At 38.6% G+C, this 23,701-nt stretch overlaps 1 protein-coding gene across 2 annotated transcripts in view; it reads left to right on the top strand.

Moving 5' to 3' along the window:
- The window catches only part of ZSWIM5 (zinc finger SWIM-type containing 5), a 287,054-nt gene that overhangs the window by 240,169 nt on the left and 23,184 nt on the right, over positions 1 to 23,701 (top strand). For both annotated transcript variants that reach the window (XR_003679639.2, XM_024119681.3), the window contains exons 5-11: positions 6,269 to 6,448; positions 11,381 to 11,557; positions 13,872 to 14,018; positions 14,525 to 14,662; positions 16,075 to 16,335; positions 16,550 to 16,685; positions 17,538 to 17,695. Coding sequence is in view for 1 of the 2 variants with exons in the window: in XM_024119681.3 (XP_023975449.1) it covers positions 6,269 to 6,448; positions 11,381 to 11,557; positions 13,872 to 14,018; positions 14,525 to 14,662; positions 16,075 to 16,335; positions 16,550 to 16,685; positions 17,538 to 17,695 (1,197 nt within the window). In the remaining variant the exon portion in view is untranslated. The remainder of the gene's footprint in view (positions 1 to 6,268; positions 6,449 to 11,380; positions 11,558 to 13,871; positions 14,019 to 14,524; positions 14,663 to 16,074; positions 16,336 to 16,549; positions 16,686 to 17,537; positions 17,696 to 23,701) is intronic.

The raw sequence follows: 23,701 nt of genomic DNA, 5'->3' as shown, positions 1-23,701 counted from the left end.
TTTACAATTTGTATGGAAACACAAAAGACCCGAATAGCCAAAGCAATCTTGAGAACGAAAAATGGAGCTGGAGGAATCAGGCTCCCTGACTTCAGACTATACTACAAAGCTACAGTAATCAAGACAGTATGGTACTGGCACAAAAACAGAAATATAGATCAATGGAACAGAATGGAAAGCCCAGAGATAATCTCATGCAAATATGGTCACCTTATTTCTGATAAAGGAGGCAAGAATATACACTGGAGAAAAGACAGCCTTTTCAATAAGTGGTGCTGGGAAAACTGGACAGCTACATGTTACAGATATAGAAAAAATTATTCTAAAATTAATTTAGAGCCACAAATATACCAAATAACCAAAGCAATATTGAGAAAGAAGTACAAAGGTAGAGGCATCACACTTCTTGATTTCAAACTATATGAAAAAGTTACAGTAATCAAAACAGTATGGTACTGGCCTATACATTGACACACAGATCAATTGAACAGAATCGAGAGCCCAGAAATAAACCCCCATATAAAAGATCAACTATTATTTGACAAGGGAGCCATGAATACTCAATGGGGAAAAGATATGCTCTTCAATAAATGGTGATGGGAAGACGGGAATAAAGACACAGACCTACTAGAGAATGGACTTGAGGATACAGGGAGCGGGAAGGGTAAGCTGGGACAAAGTGAGAGTGGCATGGACATATATACACTACCAAACGTAAAATAGATTGCTAGTGGAAAGCAGCCGCATAGCACAGGGAGATCAGCTCGTTGCTTTGTGACCACCTAGAGGGGTGGGATAGGGAGGGTGGGAGGGAGATGCAAGAGGGAGGGGATATGGAGATATATGTATATGTATGGCTGATTCACATTGTTACAAAGCAGAAACTAACACACCATTGTAAAGCAATTGTACTCCAATAAAGATGTTAAAAAAAAACACAAAAAATACAGAGTGAATCAGCTATATGTATACATATATCCCCATATCCCCTCCCTCTTGAGCCTCCCTCCCACCCTCCGTATCCCACAAAGCAACATTTCTTGAAAACCTTGTCTGCAGTCACTCTTTCCATTTGCTTACCTCCATTCTCTCTCGAGCCCACTGCCATTGAGCTTCCATTGCTCATTGCTTGCTGACACTCTACTGAAAAGTAGCTCTTGCTACAGTCGCCAGTGACTTCCATATTGCAGTGGCCACTTCTCTGTTGTTATTTTACTTGACCTCTTAGCAGTTTTCAATAAAATTGACCATACCCGTCTTGAAACGTATTCTCTTAGCTTCCATAACTCCACACCCTCCTGGGTTTCCTCCCACATTCTGGCTACTTTCTGTCAGACTGCTTTGTAGGCTCCTCTTCCTTTCCTCAACCCTTCTAATTATTGAGTATTCTGCAGTACCCACTGCCCTGTCTACATTCTGTACCTAAGTGATCATATTCAGTCCCATGGCTTTAAATATAATCTAGATGTAGGCAAGTCACAAATTTATGTCTCTAGCCCTGACCTTTCTCTTGAGCTGTAGGCTCAGTGTCCAGCTTCCCACCATGTCTAAGAAACATCTCAGGGCTTCCCTGGTGGCGCAGTGGTTGCGCGTCCGCCTGCCGATGCAGGGGAACCGGGTTCGCGCCCCGGTCCGGGAGGATCCCACATGCCGCGGAGCGGCTGGGCCCGTGAGCCATGGCCGCTGAGCCTGCACGTCCGGAGCCTGTGCTCCGCAACGGGAGAGGCCGCAGCAGAGGGAGGCCCGCGTACCACAAAAAAAAAAAAAAAAGAAACATCTCAAACTTAACATGTCCATCACAGAACTCTTATTTTTCCCGCCAAAGCCTGATTTTCCCCATCTCAGTACAAGGTCGTGAGATGTATCTAGTTGCTCAAGAAGAAAATCTGAGTCATCCTAGGTTCCCTCTGTTTTCTACCTTCTACACCCAATCCAAGACCTGTTGACCCGCACAGTTGGAAGACTGAATAAGATAATATATATAAAGTGCCTATTATAATGCGTAGCCCATAAAAAGAAATAAATTGTTGCTATTATTTATTATTATATTTAATATATAATAATTATGTAAAATTTTAACTTCCATAGTACCTACACTTGGTTAGAGTTTTTGATGCTTTTTTTTAAAAAAACATCTTTATTGGAGTATAATTGCTTTACAATGGTGTGTTAGTTTCTGTTTTATAACAAAGTGAATCAGCTATACATAAACATATGTCCCCATATCTCTTCCCTCTTGCGTCTCCCTCCCTCCCACCCTCCCTATCCCACCCCTCTAGGTGGTCACAAGCACCTAGCTGATCTCCCTGTGCTATGCGGCTGCTTCCCACTAGCTATCTATTTTACCTTTGGTAGTGTATATATGTCCATGCCACTCTCTCACTTTGTCCCAGCCTTACCCTTCCCCGTCCCCATATCCTCAGGTGATGCTTTATTTAAGTTGCTGGAAAATCTGCTTTTGGATCGTGGTAACACAGTCCCTACATGCCTATTACATGTAGGCACCTGCAGGATTTTTTGCCTTGTCTCTTTCTTAGAGATGCAGCAATCTCTTGAGTTTTTTAAAAAACAAATCCATAATGACTTAATAAAACAGAAAACTCATTTTAAACTTACAGGTGAAAGTACTCACTTTCTAGGGATCCCCTTTTTAATATTTCAGTGCCTAAGAAATAGTAACTCCTTGATGACTGTAGTTAGTTCCCTTTTTTACCTCTTAAGCCTCTCTCAACTCACCCAATCTGTTTTCTGTTCCTGTTATCCTATTGATTTTGCCATTCATAAGGCCAAGTTTAATGGCCTTTCTTTGGTTCTCGTTATACTTATGAAGATTAAATGTGAAAGTCTTTTACTTCACTATAAACAAAAAGCACATCTTAAACTGTAAAGTAAATGTTTATTACTAATACTGACACTCTGCCTCATTAGACATTGCTAATTGGCTTGTGTGTCACTAATTTCTCCTGGTTCTTCCATCTCTCTTATCTTTCTTTCTTAATCTCTTTTGCTTATTCCTCCTTCTCCTCTGCTCACAACTTAAATATTGGTGCTTCCTCAAAATTCTGTTCTTAGCGCTCCTCTTCCCGCATCTTAAATGATGAGGTTTTCTTATCTTTTTTGTTTGCTGGTGGGTGGGACCCTATCCCTACATTAATTTTACAAGAACCAGCAAACAGTGTAACACAGACACCATAGGAAAAGACTACAATGTGAAGAAAAAAATTTTTTTCATGAGGTTTATACAGGCCTTTAGGATTCTTAAATTCTAAAAGTAGAGAAAGTAACTTTCATGATCTGAATATTTGTGCATCTTTCTTACTGTCACACGGTTAGAAATTTTTTACCTCCTTTACCTCCTATATATTAGGGATTTCCTGCCACCTGGTGTTCAGAAAGGACACTGTAATTGGTAGGAACTCACAGTCCCAATAGTACTAAAAGCTAACATGCTAGATTACAAAAATTTTCTACCAAAAGGAAAAAACATCCAATAGACTAAATATCCAAAGAGACTAAAATGACTCATGAGAACGTCTTTGCCTTTGCTTACGTCCTTTCTCCTGTTTGGGTATATACCCTCCCTCGATCTCTCTGCCCAAACCACTCCTATTTATCTCTCGTTCTTCTTTCAAAATGAAGTAATACACACATACAGGTTAAAATGTCAAAGAGTTCTACAAACTTTATAATAAAAAACAATATTCCTATGCCATATTCCTTCACATTGTCAGTTCCTACTTCTCAGAAAGAGCAATTTTTAATTCTTTTAGCTGCTTTTTCTAACATGCCTCCACATTTCTAAATAACTGTTCTTTCTTGATTTTTTAATTCTAGGTATTCTCTTTTTATTCCTACAATAAAAGATGAAGATTTACCTCTCTAAGGGTCACACCGTTATATTCTTTCCCAAACAGTCTTTCTCATTCTTTTCAATGTGGATAGGCTGAGCATATTCCACATCTTTAAGTTCTGCTTCCTTTTTTTTTTTTGCGGTACGCAGGCCTCTCACTGCTGTGGCCTCTCCCGTTGCGGAGCACAGGCTCCAGACGCGCAGGCCCAGCGGCCATGGCTCACGGGCCCAGCCGCTCCGCGGCATGTGGGATCCTCCCGGGCTGCGGCACAAACCCGTATTCCCTGCATCGGCAGGCGGACTCTCAGCCACTGCGCCACCAGGGAAGCCCTGCTTCCTTTTTGATTCACAGTTCTGTCTTTAAATAATTTTTCTTCTTGCATTTTACTATAAGCAGTCAAGAGAAACCAGGCTGCTCCTTCAACACTTTGCTTAGATATTTCCTCAGCTAATTTTATTACTCACAAGTTCTACCTTCCACAAAACACTAGGACATGAACACCATGTCTGGATTATAAGCCTGCCACAGTTTTCTCAGAACCAAGTAGGGAAAGAGGGTTGGATGGTGGGGGTAAGGGTGTCCATTTGTACAATATGTATATTTTTCTTAATCCCTCAGTTTTTCGCATGGAAACCCCACCCTCAGTTGTACACAGTGTTCCCAATCCAGAGCCTCTCTGAATCTATCTTTCCAGTGAGTAAAGCTCTGGTTTTCTTCCAGGAGAGGCAATGAACAGGCACTGAGCTACCTTGAATAGAGGAGGAAGTCTGCGATCCTGAGACCTTTGACACACTTCTAACCTGTTCCACTATTTTTCGGCCCCACTTTCAGCAGGGCTCTGCAGCATGAATCAGCCTGCTGCTGGGCTTTCCTAACTGCTGATGGAGTTTTCAACTTTCTTCTGCTATGTCAGTTATCTCTCATCCACATGCTTTCCAGATTCTAAAATTTTATGACTTCTCTTTCATCTCTCCCATTCTCTGTGTCTATGTGAGTTTATGCCTGTTTTTATCCCTCTACTTTCATTTTAGTGAAGTATCAAGAGGGACTGATGATGAGCATATGTATTTAGTTAGCCATTTTTTAACTAGAATTAACTCATGTTTATTCTTCAAGGACAAACTCAAATGTTATAACTTTTCCTGACCCCACCTACAGAGTTAATTGTTTCATATACATATTCTCATAGCACTTTATATGTGGCTATAATAGCATTTACTATGCTTTAGTATAATTATTTTTTGAGGGACTCCTAACTATAATCCGCTTAAGAACCATCATTATATAATACTATTATATTACATAGTGTAGTTTCTTTTTCATTGTGGATTTGAAAAAGTGAATTGAGCCAATAGAAATGAATTTTCATCATCTCTAGTTAGTACCTGAAATTGAGGCTTAAATAGTCTTTTAAAACATGCCTATTTGACTTTGAGGGGCCTTGAAATAGTGTCTGACTATACCGCCGTCTATATATGTAACACCATCCCAAAGGATGTTTAACTTAAGACACTCTGCAGCCAGGCTTATTGTTAACTTGAGATTGAGAATATTTCTGTCTCAGCCACATAGCCAACTTTGAAAATAAGAAGCAGGTTTGCTTGCAGAGAAGGGTGATGTGGTCAAAGAAACAGTACTCATTGGTTATGTGGAATATGTGATACTCTGCTATAGTGACAGAGAAGATCCAAGAATGTGATAGTTTTAAGGCATCACAGCTGATCAACAGTATCAAACTCCAAGTACAAATAAACAATTTTCCCTGGAAAAGGGAAATACTAAATTCCACTCTGTGCCAAATAATATGCTAGGCCCTTTACATTATGATCTCAGTTTTACAGTTGAGGGATTTGAAGCTCAGAATGTCCAAGGTCAACTAAAATTGAATCCTTTTCTGAACACCTTCCTTCTTATGCTAAATGCCCTTCCTCTGTGCTATTATTGTACCCTGAATATATCTTTATCTTAACACTTATCATATCCAAATCACACTGTGTTTATTTATCTATCTCCCACATTGGACAGCTCCTCAAGGGTAGGAACAGGGTCTTATTCTCCAATACAAGGTCTTGAACAAGAACTCTCTCAATAAATGTTTGTTGGACTGCAGATCTGAGCTCAGAATTCAAGCCCAAATCTGTCTTGTTCATCATCACAGGCATATATCCAGATATCAAGATAGTCACTCTGCTTTAAGAAACCTTTGGGAAGGAAAAATAAGCATTTCTGAAAACTTTAGCAGATTTGGTTTTGGGGTTGGTTTTTTTTTAGATTTGGTTTTTTATATTGAGAAAAGCTGATATTTTGGAAACTTTTCCTACCAACAAAAAATGGAAGAGAAGAGTAAACTGAAAAATTAAGGCTTAGACATACATCAAATGAGAGATGTCAAGAATGTGTGTTGCTTTCTTTTCCAGGGGCGTTATGGGTGTGCATCATTTTAAATCCACATTGCAAATTGGAGGAAAAATCCTGTTGGCTGCAGCAACTGCAGAAGTGGAATGACCTGGATGTCTGTCCCCTGGAGGATGGGAACTATGGGCATGAGCTGCCCAACATCACCAACGCACTTCCCCAGAATGCCAGTCACCGTTCAGGTGAGCCAGATATCATTTTAGCGTCTTCATGCCTGGAACTCCAAAAGGTTGGAGGGTAAAGCCTGAGAACAAAGGTGGCTGGACAACTTTTGGACTGTCAGAATTGTCATCCTAAATAAGAAAAGCCCGTTCTTTTGTCTGTCTGGAAATGCCAAACCTTAAATAAGGGTAAGCTTGTATCTTTGACATTGAGGATGCTGTCCTTTTCCACATCTAGAGTGTCCTTACAGTGCCCAGCATAAATTCCTAGAGCCCTCTTCATGAATCCTCTTTACCCTTCAAGTTTTTCATGACTACTGGATCTTGGCCTCAGTTGGGGTTGGTTTTAGCTCAGAAGACCTACCTCAAGGGAATGATAGAAGACCTGGGAGAAAAAAAAAAAAAAAAACTTAAAAAAATGTCCTGACAATTGCCTTTCTTACTTACTTTTCTCTGTTTTCCTCAAATTTTTATACAGCACATTTCTAAGAGGGGGTCATCATTCCGAGATATGGCTAGGACTCTTGCTCCATTTTAAGACAAATCCAGTACAGTGATATTGTACCCTCTGCCTTTTGAGCCCACTGACCAGGTATCACTGGACATCAACATTCACATCAGCTTTAGTTCAACTAACTCAGGCCATTTGCTGTTGGCAATTGATTGCTCTTTAGCCCATGGGGATCCTTTACTGGTAAATTTTATCAGACATTGATTTTACATGTCCTCCCTTTTATTTTAAGTGATAAATCTACTGATATTTTTAACCTCTAGGAGGAAACCACTTAAATTATTGTTCTTGCTTGGTCTTCATCTACTGTACCATAATTGATTATCAGTGTATTTAAGGCAACCAAGGTAATGAGAGATGAAAAGCCTACAACTTTGCCACTTGAAGCTACCCTTTGCTGGCATTCATCTAACCTCCACAACACAGGAATCTATCCTTTTAGTATTGACTTTGGTTTGGCATAGAGAGAGTCACATGTGTATAAACACATGCCTCCAGTCTGGCAGTTTCTTCCTTGTCACAGTATACTGGTTATTCTTTGTTACTGGTTCTTATTTGAGGATGTTGATTCCTCTTAAGTCTTCTCAAGCTGTGGCTGATTTATCTCTCACATCTCTTTACCTTTGGGCCTGATGGAGCAATAGGCATCCTGCTTATTCTTCATTGTCATTTCTACATCATTGTCCAACCCTCCTTCCTAAAATACCCCCCAGCTTTAAAGTCAGTGCTGTTAAAATATGCTGTCTGCTGCCCTCCAGGTTTTGGTCGTTTGACCTCTGGGGCAATCCCCCTCATTCCTTGAAGATTTTTGGTTACTGGCTCACTAACACTACTCTCTGCCTCTACTTCTGACATGATTCTTGATCATTTAAATAGCCACATAGATGGTACTTTCAGTATTCTAGTCTTTCAGTTCTTTGACCTCCTCTCTTTTAATAGTCTATCTTCTATCATAACTTAGCTATGCAACCCCAAGATCATACCCTAAAGCTTGTCATTACCAATAACTACACCTTCTTCACAATCGCTATTTCAAGCAGCTCTAATTAGCACCACCAGTCTTACTAGGTTATTTTCTCTGGTATTCCAGTTCCAGTAATTCTTTGACCCACTAGGAATTTTGATCCTATCACTTTTTCATTCTTGTAGTAGCCTCATTTTCCTTCTTATCCAGATTAGATTCCTTGGTGCATCATTATAATCACTACCTTGTATACATACTCAACCCCCTCGTTCCCTTAGTTACACTCACATAGCAAAACCCTAACCTTAGTAGTTCAGTCTAACTTTCTAGTTACTCGGTGCTCACACCTGCACAGCTGAACATGGTGGAGAGAAACATGACTATGATAACTGGTCTTATCTTAAGTTTATGACCACTAATCTCAAGTGGGTCCATAGTATTGTCCAGACATCAACTACATTTCCCTAGTCTATGCCTTCTTTCAGTCTTCTAAATTACTATTTCACACCATCTTTTCCTTAAAACTTTCTATACTTTCTCCCCATCCTCACTTTCATCCTGAAGACTTGCTTCCTGTTCACTGAGAATATAGAAGCAATCAGAAGAGAATTTCCAAAACTCTATCACCACATCTGCTTCTGTCTATACCCATCTACTCTGCCTCTTCTGCTGTTTTTGTTTGTGCTTCTGTCTAAGTCCAAACCCTCCACTTGTTCTTGAGATCTTATTCCTTTTATCTAGGACATCACCCCAGGAACTATCTCTACTCTCTCCTGCATCACAGATTTTTGTGGATTATTCCTCTGAGTATACAAGCACATTGTTTTATCTTTCATCCCAAAACAAAACAAAGCAAAAAACATTCTTGTTGACCCCACATGACTCTCTGTCTACCACCTTGTTTCTCTGAAGTAGTAGAAATAAGTGGTAGAATTAAGAAAAATGCTCAAAAGAATATTATATATTTATCTTCTCTACTTCTTCTGCTCTTATTCTCTCTTCAACTCACTCCAGTCAGGCTTTCATCCCTTCAGTACTGAAACGTCTCTTGCACTGGTCACTAACGCTAACCATTGCTAAATCTAGTTCTCAGTCAGACTCTTACTTGACCTATCAGCAGTATTTGTCACAATCGATCACTCTCTCCTTCCAACACCTTATTTCCAAGACACTACTCTCTTGGTTCTCCTCTTCATTGGCCCCTCCTTCTCAGTCTGCTTTACTGTCTCCCTGCCACTTCCCAACCTAAAATGCTAGAGTACCCAGGGCTCAGTTATCAAACCACTTCTCTTTCTATATTTACTCCCCTGGTAATTGCATTGTTTTAATAATCATCTATATACTAACAACATCCAGATTTATATCTCTTGCCCAGACTATTCCTCTCAACTCCAGACTTACATGTTCATCTACCTTTTTGATGTTTCAGCTTAGATATTAATAGGATCTCAGTAGGATTTCTTATCCCTCTAGCCCCACCCAAACCTGCTCCTCCTGCAGTCTTCCCTGTCTCCATATATGACAAGTCTATCTTAAAAACCTTGGAGTCATCCTTGATTCTTCTCTTTCTCATCCCAGATCTAATCCATGAGCAAATCCTATTACCTTTACCTTCAGAATATATCCAGGGTTCATTTACTCTCATCACCTCCACTGCTTATTACTCTGAACAGATTACCATCATCTTTCACAAATTATTGCAGTGGCCTCCTAACTGCTTCCATCATAAAGTCTGTTCTCAATACTGCTACCAGTTGTCCTTTTAAAATGCAAATCAGATCATATGCCTTCAATGGCTCAAAGACCTCCAGTGGCTTCTCATCTTTGCCTCATGGCCCAGAAGGCCCTCCATGGTCTGGTTTCCTAGTATCTCTCTGACCTCATCTCCTATGACTTTCCTGCTTATTTACTCCATTCTAGGTACACTGGCCTCCTCACTACCCTCAAACACTCCAAATATGTTCCCACCAGTAGCACTTGCTGTTCCTTTTGCCTAGGATGCTCTTCCCTTAGTTATATCTGAGGCTTGCTCTTCAGTTCCTTCAGGTCTCTGTTCAAATGTTACCTTATTAAAAACCATGCTATATAAAACAATAACCCCCACCCAATACCAGCTTGCCTTTCTCCCTAACTTTGCTTTAGTCTCTTCCTTAGTACTCATAACCGTCTTATATATTTACTATACTATACATTCATTTAACTGTCTTTCCCTATTTGAATATAAAGGTCCATGAAGCCAAGGACTTCTTATATCCTCAATACCTAGAACAGTACCTGCCATGTAGTAGGCAGTCATTATTTTCTGACTTCATGAAATACAAAACATATTGGGAGCCTAATCCCCACTGTGGGCTGAGCAGACCCACGGTGGATTCTCAGTTTAGCAGGAGAGGGGCTCCAACTGCAGCCAGTAGAAGGGTCATTGTGCTTCAACTGAGGGGTGACATGAAGAAGCAATTTCAGTAAATATTGTCAGTGCTATTCTGATTTAATCCTCTGAGCCTGCACTCTAAGGAATATACAAGTTTCTGAAGAGATGACCAGATTCCAAGGACTTCTGCTTAGTAGATGAATATGTTCATTTCTTTCATGTTCAGTCTGAATCCTCTGACTTTTCCTCCCAATATTTCTGCACAGGCTCAGTAGATGCACAACTCATTTGGGCATCTCTGGAAATATCTGTATTTCAGTTCTTGATTCCAAAATAGTTTCAACTGTTCTTAGTCTGGCAGAGAGTCAGTTAAATGATCGTTTATGTTTTTATTTCCTTAAATGTCACTTCCATGAGTCCTTCTATATGCACATTTTATTATTGTATCTTCCATTTGGTCTTCCTACACACCACCCTGAAGAATTGAGCTTACTTTGTCTGCTGTTTCCCTGCAGCCCTTTTCCTGAAGAGAGATGGCATGGTAGGACGCCAATGAGAAAACAATTTAGTCTTTTGTCAGCATCAATTTTTCTTATGGGAGAACAAGGTTGTAAGCTTGCAGACACTAGTGTGATAAAGATACCAGAATACACAGGGCTTCAGCTCTTTTTCAGCTTTTATATCAATGTCACAGAAGTACTTAGTCTGATGTGGGTCATGCTGTAAAAGAAACAGGTTATGGGTTGGCCAGGGATATTACCTAGCTGCTTCTCTGCTCCTCTGGCTTCTACAGAAGCAGTTTGTATGCTCATAATTGAGCAGCTGAGCACCACTGTCCCTCCTCTCTTTCATGTGGCTCTGGGTCCTAGGAGAAATTGGTCTTCAGCCATAGATCTATGTAGAAAGGTTCTTCCCATAGAGGGCACAGACACACTAAAAGGTATCCAATAAAGAAGCAACACAACGAACACCCAGACAGATGGCAGAGTGACTGCTATCACTAACTATACACTATTCTTCTGCCATTCCTCCCACCCTGAAGAAGACACAGGAGCTAGAGCTTCAGATTACCCATCATTGAACTGCTGCATTTCTTTCTTTCCCCAGATTCTTTATCCAGACCAAGACGGACAGTGTTCACTAGAGCCATCGAGGGCCGTGAATTGCATTGGCAGGACAGCCACTTACAGCGAATAATCAGCAGTGATGTATATATAGCTCCTGCCTGCCAGCAGGAAAGTGAGAGACTACTCTTTAATTCTCAAGGCCAGCCACTGTGGCTTGGTAAGTGTACCTGTCCTACTCTCAGAATTTCAAAGCCCACTCTCACCTCATGCCAAGCCTGAGTGAGCCATCTGCATAGCTACCAGCAACACAACTACACTTTGGACAGTCTTCATACAGCTCTTCTGGGGCCTTGACTAAGGCCTCAGCGTATTTATGTGTAGCCTGGGCGATTTACATATGTACAAATGAGGTACAGTAACCTCAAATAGAGGGATTTATATTGTTTCCTAAGTTTGGGGAGGGGGAAAGGAGTTAGTAAATCTGAAAGAGTACTAACAAAATCATTAGACATTAGTTCACAGGCTCTCTTAGTCAGCAGTTACTGAGTAACATTGTAATCTACTCTGAAATTACATATTTAGCTGAAAAGGCATGAACTTTGAAACTTAAATTACTCTGTACTAGTAGCTAAGGCACTATCTGCATTTGTCACCAAGCTGTCTTCCTTTCCTCATTCCTTCCGTCGTCATAACAGAATGGAGCGGTTCCATTGTGAGTTTAAACCCTCCTCTAGCCTCTGTCAATCTATTCTTGACTTTATTACAGAATGCCCATTCCAAACTAGACACTTTTTAAAAATACGCATTTTCTGAGTCTTACGACAATAGCGTACATTTTTATTATCATCTCCCAATTCCCTACCTCCATCCCTCACCCCATATCTTTGTCTTTCACAAGATCTTGCTGAATCCACCTGAAATTCCCTTTGATTATATTTCTTCTTCTCTGATCTAACACTTCTAAAACATATATATAACAAGCATGAGAAAAAATATAACCTAATTAATAAACAAAGATGCAAATCAAAACAACACTGAATTATCATGTTTCGATTGTCAAATAGTCAGAAATTTTATAAATAAAGATAATTAGGTTTTTGGTAGAGGAGAGGTTACATGTAGGAGAGGTAATCTCATATACTACTGGTAGGAATGTAAATGCTTACAACATTTCAACAACATTTATCAAAAGCCTTTAAAATACATTCATAGCCCTTGATCCAGGAATTCTACCTCTAGGAATTTATCCTGAGCTATAATTAACTAAGAATATGCATAAAGTTATGGGGTTTATTAGAGCATGGATGTATAATGTACAGATGAGAAAAATTGGAAGCAATCTAAATGTCCAACAATAGGGGATTTATTGACTTAATGGATAGTATGCATATTCAGTGGAATGATATGTAATCATTTTTAATGTTATAGAAGTGTATTTAATGATATGGGAAAATATTTACAATACATTATTAAGTGGAAAAACCTAGTTACAAAACAATAATTAAAATATCCCATTTTTATTAAAATTAAATAGAAAAGTCTGGATATATATTTTTTTCATAAAATGAAATATGAAACTAGAAATAATGGTTATCTCCAATCTTTATTTTCTATTTTATCTGTATTTTCAAATTTTCTATAATTATTTGTATAATTTTTAATGTTATCTTAAAAGAAATCACAAAATAAACCATAAATCTCATTATAATCACTTCCCCATTTATAAGCCTTTGGTAGTCATTTGTTATACCTAAGGTAAATCCAAACTCTTTAGTATGGCATCCAAAGCTCTTAACATCCCAGACTCTACCTTTCCAGGCTATCTCTAGCCACAAAACCTAACTCTACACAGAACTACTTGCTGTACTCTGAAGATGTTATCTAGAATACTTTTTATGCTTTTACTTATATGCCTCTGTTTATATGTTATATATAAAGACAACCAGGAATGCCTTTCCCTGCTTGTCTACATATTTAAAATATTACTTGCCCTACAAAGGATATAGCTCAAATATTATTTTCTTTCTGTGTATATTTCTATCATGTCATTTCGTTTCAACTGTTTTATAATGATCTGTTTATGTATCATTTGTGAGCACTTTGAGGAAAGTGACCATTTCTTATTCATCTTTGTAGTTGCTTTGCCCAGCATGCTACCTGGCATTTAATAGGTTCTCAGGAATCATAGGATTAATAAACAAATGAGGCCTTTCCCTCTATAAAGGCAGTTTGTTGCTACATTGCATTCCTGTAGTACATGTTCACAAAGAGGTACAACATTTTATTATCCTAGTTCTTTGTCCCTTTCTACACCAAACCACTACACTGAGGCTGCAGGGTATCTCCTTGGAGGTAGTACGTGTGACTTATTCAACTTCCTATCCCTAAAAGATAAAATACAATTTCTGGTACACAGTAGATGTCAGGTTGAATTTGAGGAACTGAACTGAATACAATCTCCCTTTGTCAAGCATGAATTTTCCTGATTTGAAAATTTAACTCAATCAAAATATTTTCTTCTCATCTGGTAGAGCATGTGCCTACAGCCTGTGCTCGGGTTGATGCCCTGCGTTCCCATGGTTACCCAAAAGAGGCCCTCAGACTCACAGTGGCCATTATCAATACTCTGAGGTTGCAGCAGCAACGGCAGCTGGAAATCTACAAGCATCAGAAGAAAGGTATAGTGATCAAGAGCCATCTTAACTCCTTAGGCTGAGGCTGATGAGGATCCTCAGGGGCTGCAAGGCCTAGTACTTAATTTTCATTAAGTTTCCTGGTGTTACAGGGGCTAGGGGATTCTAGGTCATTCTACTTGCTGTGTGGAGTGCCTCACTTTACCTCTATGAATATCAGTTTTCTTATCTGGGAATAATAATGCTGGCCTGCCTCTCTCACAGGACAGTTGAATCCATTAAGATCTGGTATGAGAAGATCTGTAAAGCTGTATCTACATATGTGTGCTGTCAGCAGGCAGCCTAAATGCATACCATATGGCCTCAGAGCTGGCTGATGAGCTTGTGACCAGTCTCATCAACCCAAAGCAAGACAGTGAGGGAAGCTTTACTTTGAGTTTCAGGGCCAATGTCTGAAAGAGACTGGTGAAGAGGCTAATGGAGAGACCAGGCAGGGACAGAGAGCAGTGTGTCTCTATCACTCTCTGAAACCTTGACCTGCTTGTTTCCAGAACTGTTGCAGAGAGGAACCACAACGATCACAAACCTAGAAGGCTGGGTGGGCCACCCCCTGGATCCCATTGGCTGCCTGTTTCTCACTTTGACTGAGGCCTGCCGCCTGAATGATGATGGCTATCTGGAAGTGTCAGGTACAGGGGTCAGCCCAAGGCAAGCCGAAGCTGCCCTTGGGAGCTCTCTTCTCTTCCATGACAGAGGCTGTTTTACCCCTCTTGCAGCCTTTTGGTCTCTTATCCAAACTGGACCTCCTCTGAGAGGTTTTCTTGGGATTGCTCTCTTTCCCACCTTCCTTTCCCACTCTGTGGACTGGCCCTGTCTTACTCACCCATTTTACTGTGCCAGCCTCAGTCTTCCTTTGCTCCTCTCACTTCCCTACCATGTGAATGCCTAAAGAGTAATCCAAGGGGAATAAGAAGGGCTAGGGGGATTTGAGGAGTCAGAAGCCAAGTAGTCCTCAGAGTCTGGAAGGGGGAAAAAACTTCCATCAGCAGTGTGTATACCTTGCGTAATACTCTCATGTTCCCCTTGAACATTCTCCTTTATGGTGGTTTTATACCAAATTTACAAAACAGAAATAAAAGGGAAGTAATTTAATAAAGTCTCAAAGTAGCAAGGACTTGAGACAGAACTGATTCTTCTTTCCTTTATGCTATCACTGTATTGTGTACATACATCTATTACGGTATTTAGCACACTGCATTACAATTTGTTTACAAGTAAGTATCTCTTACTAGACTGTCAGGTCCCTGAAAGCAGAAATTATGACTTATCATTGTGATCCTAGCACTTAGGGCAATAACTCCCATTTAATAGTCTTCCATAAATATTTAACCAGATGGAGGAAAGGGAAAGGAAAGAAATTAAGATTTTGGCTTTTAAACCTGTGCTCTCCTCCTGAAACTTTGAACCCAAAGGTGGAACATATAAAGTAATAATAACATAAAAGTTGCAAATGTCACAAAAGTAATAGTTTAACTGGATGGATTTAGATTTCTGTGGGTAGAGATACAAGGGGTGGCCCCAATGCAAGGTAGGGGCTACCCTGTCTTCCCTCTGATCCCCTGAAAAAGGACTCATCATCTTTGGTCTGTTTCATCTGCACAATGACACTTACATTTTGAAAACCTGAAGTTGTATTTGGGGTTTATTTACCATAGACATACACTTAGCTCCTTCCACATACCAGGCCTTGGAGATGCCCCAGGCAGTAAGATAAAGTCTCTTTCCTTTAAGGTTCTTACATTCTAGTGAAGAGACAGACACAAAGATAGATAATTATAGTATTATGTAACATTCTAGCAAAAGATTAGTATGACTGTATTCTTCCCCAGCTGGCCTAGCCAGATAATGCATTAGGAAGGAGTTAGGAATCTCTGTAACGCTGTATAACCTTTTTTCAGTATATTTGTCTTAGTGTTCTGGTGTTTGACTCAGCTTCCCTGTGTTAGCTCTTGACCAAGCTATATTCCAAAGTGTGGGGGGAAGAGAGGCAGAAAAATCCATGGGGCCTGACCTACTGAATCTGGTGCCCTGTTGTCCTCAGATATGAATGAAAGCAGAGCCCCTGTGTACCAGCATGTGCCTGTGGCTGCAGGCTGCCCAGACAGCAGTGAGTCCTACCTGTCATTGGCCATGGAAGTTGCTCTGATGGGGATGGGTCAACAGAGGGTGATGCCTGAAGGCCTCTACGCACAGGACAAGGTGTGCCGTAATGAGGAGCAGCTCCTGAGTCGACTCCAGGAGCTGCAGCTGGATGATGAGCTAGTGCAAACACTGCAGAAGCAGTGCATCTTACTCCTGGAAGGTAAGTAGAGAAGGGGCTATTGTCACCAAGTCTTAGGCCTGTGACTCTGGGTTCCCCTCTCTAACAGAGCACAGGTACAGCAACATTTTTGACGTTAAAGTGAAGTGAAGGTTCTTATGGCTAGCAAACACATGTGGGATCCAAAGGCTCAAGTCCAGGCAGACAGATAAAAGCATACAGATAAATAACTGGCTGGCTTATGTTCTTCCTGCAGGAGGCCCCTTCAGCGGTCTGGGAGAAGTCATCCACCGAGAGAGTGTTCCCATGCATACCTTTGCCAAGTATTTGTTCTCAGCTCTACTGCCTCATGATCCAGACCTGTCCTATAAATTAGCCTTACGTGCCATGAGGTGGGTAGCCCTTTCCTAGCCCAAATGCCTCCACTAAACCAGAAGTCTGAGATGTTCTTTTTCTTTGTTTGTCTCACTTTCTTCTCTTTCACTCTTTCTCTATTCTATTGGACCTGCCATCAGCCTGCCCTAAAATGGTTCAGATATTTTCATATGATCTAGGATTCCTATCTGGGATGCCTTGCTGGTGACGCACTTGCTTCCTGGCTACATTCTCAGTGAACTGTCTGAGAAGGTCTCTGAATTTTTAACAGATACGGAGCACCCAAGGCCTGAGTCTCTTTGTTCTGGGGCCAGTTTGGCAGCTTCACAAGGGGTTTGAGCCTTTCCATACCTAACTGAGAAATGGTTCCCAGGCATAGGTCACCAGATACATCTGGGGAAGTAGAAGTAAGTCTTTCTCTATCAAGACTTGAGAACAATGAGCTATGGGCATCCTGTTTCCAAACTAGAATAGGATCCTTGGTTCAGGCAGGTGTACCTCTAGGATGCAGCAGAACATACAGAAGAAGAATTTTAGTTAGTCTGTAAGGCTGAGAAAGCTCCTCAGCTCAACCAAAAAGGACTGCTGAGGATTACTTGGCATATATTTCTTATGCTTTTAAAAATAATCTTATGGTTTTTGAACTGTCTTTCAAATCCATTTGCAGTAAGAACTATTCAGCTTGAGTTCTACAAGTGCCCAGGCACTCACCTCATATAAAGTACGGTACCATAGGTTTTAAAACCGGCAAAGTTCTTCATTAACCCTTTCCTGCCCAATTCCTCCCCAGCAAAGAACAAGCTGCTCTAAGGTGGCTCCAAATGGCAAGGGTCTGGGTGATAGCTTACGACTCTCCCTGGGTCTTCTAGGTTACCTGTTCTAGAAAACTCAACTTCTGCAGGCGACACTTCCCACCCTCACCATATGGTATCTGTGGTGCCCAGCCGTTACCCTCGCTGGTTCACGCTTGGACACTTGGAATCACAGCAGTGTGAACTGGCCTCCACCATGCTGACTGCTGCCAAAGGTGAGCATAGAAAGACCTAAGGCTCCAGCACCCCCAGTATGCCTGCCCAGTCATGGCCTATCAAAGGCTTAGCCTGCTGTCTCCTGAAGAAGAGAAGCTATCTGTCCTCCCCTAAGCGCTTATAGTGATAGGGATCCTCACTTTGATTACTGCTATTAGAATGAACACCTGAGTCCAAGCCAAAGTTTTGCTGTAGTTACTAATTGTAGGACTCTGAGTACAGAGAATGAGATCATCTTTAAGGTAACTTCTAAATCTAACCTTCCATATGATAAAGTCACTTTACGTTTCTAAGCCTCTGGTTTAAAAATCTATAAAATGGGGATCATTGTCAATGACCTGTCAGCTTCCCAGGGCCATTGGAAGATCTACTGAAGTGATGGAGCTCCAGATCTCTTTACAGATACGAGAGTTAATGATTTTTCTAGGGCCCCTGGTAAAAAGATAGGCAGTCCAGAGTGACTCAGGCTTTTAAGCTCACATACTCCATGTTAGTTATGTAGGTTTTATCACAAAGAGAAGTGAAAATAAGCCCCTGAGAAGTTATAATAAAATACTAGCTTCCATGGACTGTGAATATTTTTCTGATACCAGGAAACTACATGAACTTTTAAAAGCACTTTTTAAATTTAAAATTACTTTATGTTGTGTCTTTTTATTGCAAAAAAATGCTTGCTCATTGTAGAAAAGATACAGATAAATCAATATAAAAATGATCAAAAAACCAATACAAAAATTGAACAAAATATGATCAGGCAGTTTACAGAAAAGAAGATACAGATGACTTTTAAACAATTAAAATGCCTGGCCTGACTTGAGAAATACAAATTAAAATTACCCTGAGGGCTTCCCTGGTGGCGCAGTGGTTGGGAGTCCGCCTGCCGATGCGGGGAACGCATTACCCTGAGATAACATTCTTCACAAATCTTATTGGCAAAAGTAATAAATTTGACAATAGTCATCCATGTCGGAAGTGGGGGTGGCAGCGGCCTGGCATGGAGTGTCAGATTCCAAGCAGGATAAGGATGACTGCAAATCCAGGATGCTCAATGACCTCAAGCACAAGAAATATGGAGAAAATTATACCAAGGCACATCATAATAAAATTGCTTAAAACCAGTGATAAAAGGGAAAATCTTACTTAAAAGCAACTAGAGGGAAAAAATACACATTACATAAAAAGGGCAAAAGATAAGTATGAGAGCAGGTTTCTCATTAGAGGCAGTGCAAGCCAGAAAACAGTGGAGAAAAATCTTTAAAGTACTTTTTAAAAAAACTTTTGATCTAGAATTCTATACCAGTGAAAATATCTTTCAAAAACAAAGGTGAAATAAAAATATTTTCCAGACAACCACAGTTGCATTAGAAATCAATAATAAAAAGATATATGGAAAATCCACTGAAGTTTTGGAAATTAAACCACACACTTCCATATAACTCACTGGACAAAGGGAAAATAACACAAGAAAATTAGAAAATATTTTAAACTGAATGAAAAAGCACAACATATTAAAATTTGTGGATTGGATCTAAAGCTTTACTTAGCAGGAAATTTTTAGCACTTAATACCTATATTGGAAAAGAAGAAAGGTTTCAAATCAGTGATCTCAGATTCTACCTTAAGAAGCCAGAAAAGGAGGAGCAAATGAAACCTAAAGTAAGCAAAAGAAAGGAAATAATAGAGATCAGAACAGAAATTGATGAAATAAACTATAGAAAAACAGACAAAATCAACCAGACAAAAAGCTGTTTCTTTGAAAAGATAAATAAAATTGAAATCTTTGTCCAGACTGATCAAGAAAAAATGAGAAGACAAAAATTACCAATCTCAAGAATGGGAAAAGTGACATCACAACAAATTCTAAAGGCATTAAAATGATAATAAGGGAATATTATGAATAACTTTATGCTAATAAATTAAACAACATAATGAAATAGACTAATTTCGTCATAGACGCAAGCTACCAAAGTTCACTCAAAAATAAAGAAGAATTAGCTAGGTATATACCCAAAAGAATTGAAAACATGGACTTAAACAGATTATTTGTACACCAATATTAATAGCAGCACTATTCACAGTAGCCAAAAGTTGGAAATAACTCAAGTATCCATCAACAGGTGAATGGATAAACAAATGGAGTATATGCACACAACGGAATATTATTTAGCCATAAAAAGGAATGAAATTCTGATATATGCTACAACATGGATGAGCCTTGAAAACATTATGCTAAGTGAAATAAACCAGACACAAAAAGACAAACATTGTATGATTTCACTTATATGAGTTACCTAGAATAGCCACAGTGAAGAAATAGCAATAGATGCTAAGCTAGTGGTTGAACATTTGATGAGGAACAGGATATTCACATAGTTTCAAAGTATCTCTCTACAAATTTGGGATGATGAGAAAGTTCTGGAAATAGTGGTGATGGTTGCACAACAATGTGAATGTCTTTAATGTCACTGAATTGTACGCTTAAATGGTTAAAATGGTAAATTTTATTATGCATATTTTACCACAGTAAAAAGAAAAGAATAAATAGAAATGAATTTCAAAGAAATTGAATTGGTAGTTAAAAACCTTTGAAAGAAAATCCAGGACTAAATGGTAAATTCTGCCAAACATTTAAGGAAAACATAACAATTCTGTATAAACTCTTGCAGAAAATTGAAGAGGAGGAAATATCTCCCAGCTTAGTCTATAAAATCAGCATTATCCTGACACCAAAATCAGACAAAAACTATTATAAAAAAGAAAACTCAGAATAATATCTCTCATGAGCATAGGTGCAAAAATTCTTAATAAAAATTTTAACAGATTGAATCCAATAATGTATAAAAAAGGATAATATATTGTAATAAGTAGAGTTTACCCCCAAGAATACAAGGCTGGTTTAACATTCAAAAATCAATCACTATTTCACCATACTAATAGAGTAAAAAAGAATACCCATATGATCATCTCAGTAATATGGAAAAAGAACCTAATAAAATCCAACATTTATTCCTAATAAAAACAATTAAAACCCTCAACAAACTAGGAATAGAAGGGAACTTCTTCAACATGTTAAAGGGCATCTATGATACAGCTACCCTTATACTTAATGGTAAAAGATTGAATGTTTTCTTCCTAACATCAAGAACAAGGCAAAGATGTTTACTTTCACCTCTTCTATTTCAATATCATACCGATGATTTTAGCCAGTACAATAAAACACTAAAAAGAAGTAAAAGCTATCCAGATTAGAAAGGAAGAAGTAAAACTGTTTTTATTCTCTGATGACATTGATTGTCTATGTAGAAAATCCTATGGAGTCTACAAAAAGCTATTAGAACTAATAATAGATTTAGCAATGTTTCAGGGTACAAGATCAATATACAAAAATCAATGGTATTTCAATATACCAGCAACAAACAATCAGAAACTAAAATTTTTAAAATTATCATTATAACATCAAGAAAACATGAAATACTTGAGAATAAACCTAGCAAAATATGTACAAGAAAATCATATACAATGAAAATCGTAAAACATTGCTGAGAGAAATTAAAGAAAACCTAAATAAATGGGACATACTGCACTCATGGATTGGAAGACAGTATTATTAAGATGTTGATTCTGTACAATTTGATATATAGATTCAGTGCTATCCAAATCAAAATCCTAACAGGATTTTTGGAGTAGAAATTGATAATCTGATTCTGAAATTTGTATGGAAATTCAAAGGACCTAGAGTAGCCAGAAACAACTTTGTGAAAGAAAAATAAAGTGGGACAACTAACACCACCTGATTTCAAGACTTATTATAAAGCTGTAGTAATCAGCAAAGGGTTATTGGTGTAAAGATACACAAATAGATCAGTGAAAGAAAATAGAGTCCCAAAACAGATCCACATATATTTGGCCAATCTATTTCAATAAAGGGGCAAAGCCAATTCAGTTGAAGAAAATGAAGGTCTTTCAACAAGTGGTAAAACATATACAAAAATTAGCTCATGATGGATCAAGGACCTAAATGTAAAAGCTAAAACTATAAAACTTTTAGAAGAAAACACAGGACAAAATCATTCTCATTTTTAGTTAGGCAAAGATTTCTTAGATACAACACTAAAAGCACAATCCATAAGAGAAAAAAATTGATAAATTGGACTTACTAAATTAAGAACTTCTGCTCTGTGAAAGTTACTATTGAGAATGAAAAGATAAGCCACAGAGGGGGAGAAATATTTGCAAATCACATATTTCATAAAGGACTTGCATCCAGAATATGTAAAGAACTCTCAAAACTCAATAATAAGAAAATGAACAATCCATTTTTTTTAATGGAAAAATATCTGAAAAGTCACTCCACCAAAGAAGATATTCTGCTGGGAAGTAAGCACATGAACATGCTCAGTATCATTAGTCCTTAGGGAAATGCAAATTAAAACCACAATAAGAGAAAGGCTAAAATTTAAAAAACAAAAAGCAACTGTAGTGAAGACTGACTGTAGGAAAGACTGGCAAGGATGAAGAGCAACTGGAGCTCTTGTACATTGCAGGTAGAAACATAAGTTGTACAACCACTTTGGTAAACCATTTGGCAGTTTCTTAAAAAGTTAAATAGACACCTACGCATATGATCCTTCCATTTCACTCATAGGTATTACCCAAAAGAAATGAAAACATATATCCATACAAAGACTTCAACATGAACATTCATAGTAGCTTTATTTTTAACCAAAAACTGGAAACAATCTAAATATCCATCAGCAGGTAAATGGATAAAAACTGTGATATAACCATACAGTAGAATACTACTCAGTAATGAAAAGGAACGAACTAGTGATACATACTACAACATGGATGAATCTCAAAATAATTATGCTGAGTGAAAGAAGCCAGACCAAAGAAAAAACAGTGCCTATTGTATTATTCCATTTGTGCAAAATTCTAGAAATGCACACTATGGTGACAGAAAGATGGTCATCAGTTTCCTGAGAACGGGAGCTGGGACAGATTAGGATGGAAGGGAAGAAGGCATTACCAAGGGTCCCAAGGAAACTTTGGAGCAATGGATATGTCATCAGTAATGGGTCAGGTCACAATCATATATTACCTAACAGGAAGGAATAAGAATTCAGTATCACTTCTTTTATATTACACCAAAAATGCAAACCTCCATCTAATCATGAGGAAACATTAGGCATACCCATATTGAAGGACATTCTACAAAATAACCAGTCTAATCTGCAAAGGTGTCAAGGTTATGAATGTCAAGGGAAGACTCAGGAATTTTTCCAAATTGTCAAAGACTGAAGAGACATGACAAACTAAACATAACACACAATCTTGTATAAAATCTTTATATGTGTTTATACAAGATCACATGTTGCATTTAGTTTGTCATGTCTCCTTTGGTGGTAGTAATACATCAATATAAATTTTCTGATTTTGATAGTTATGTGGCAGGTATGTAGAAGAGTGTCCTTGTTTGCCAGAAATAGACTGCAGAGTACAAGGAGTGATTGTGTATCAAATCAGTTACTTACTTTCAAATGGTTTCGGGGGGAAGAAAATTATGATGCTTGTAGTATTCTTGAAACTTCTCTTTGAGTTTGAAATTATTTCAAAATAAAAGAAAACATTTTGATAAAACATTGTGTTTGCAAAGGTGTAGAGTGGGAGTATAGATTGGTAATCCTTTGTGGAGGGCAATTTGGCATATCTATCAAAATTACAATGTACATGTCCTTTGACCCAGCAATTTCACTTCCAGGATTTTATCTTACAAACATATTTATACAAATGTGAAATGGTATTTGTACAAAGTTATTCACTCCAACCTTGTTTGCAACTGTAAAATACTTGAAACATTCTAAATAGCCATCAATAGGAGACTGATTAAATATATTACTTTAGCTCCAAAATCTCTTAACATGGAATTCCCAAACCTGAAAAACTTTGAAAATCCAAACTTTTTTCTAAGTTGACAGCAAAACCTGGCCTCAGTTGATATGAAG

Source organism: Physeter macrocephalus, chromosome 4 (assembly GCF_002837175.3).
Source record: "Physeter macrocephalus isolate SW-GA chromosome 4, ASM283717v5, whole genome shotgun sequence".
Taxonomy (NCBI): Eukaryota; Metazoa; Chordata; class Mammalia; order Artiodactyla; family Physeteridae; genus Physeter; species Physeter macrocephalus.
Note: the sequence above shows the minus strand (reverse complement) of the source record. Positions and strands in the feature narration are given on the sequence as shown.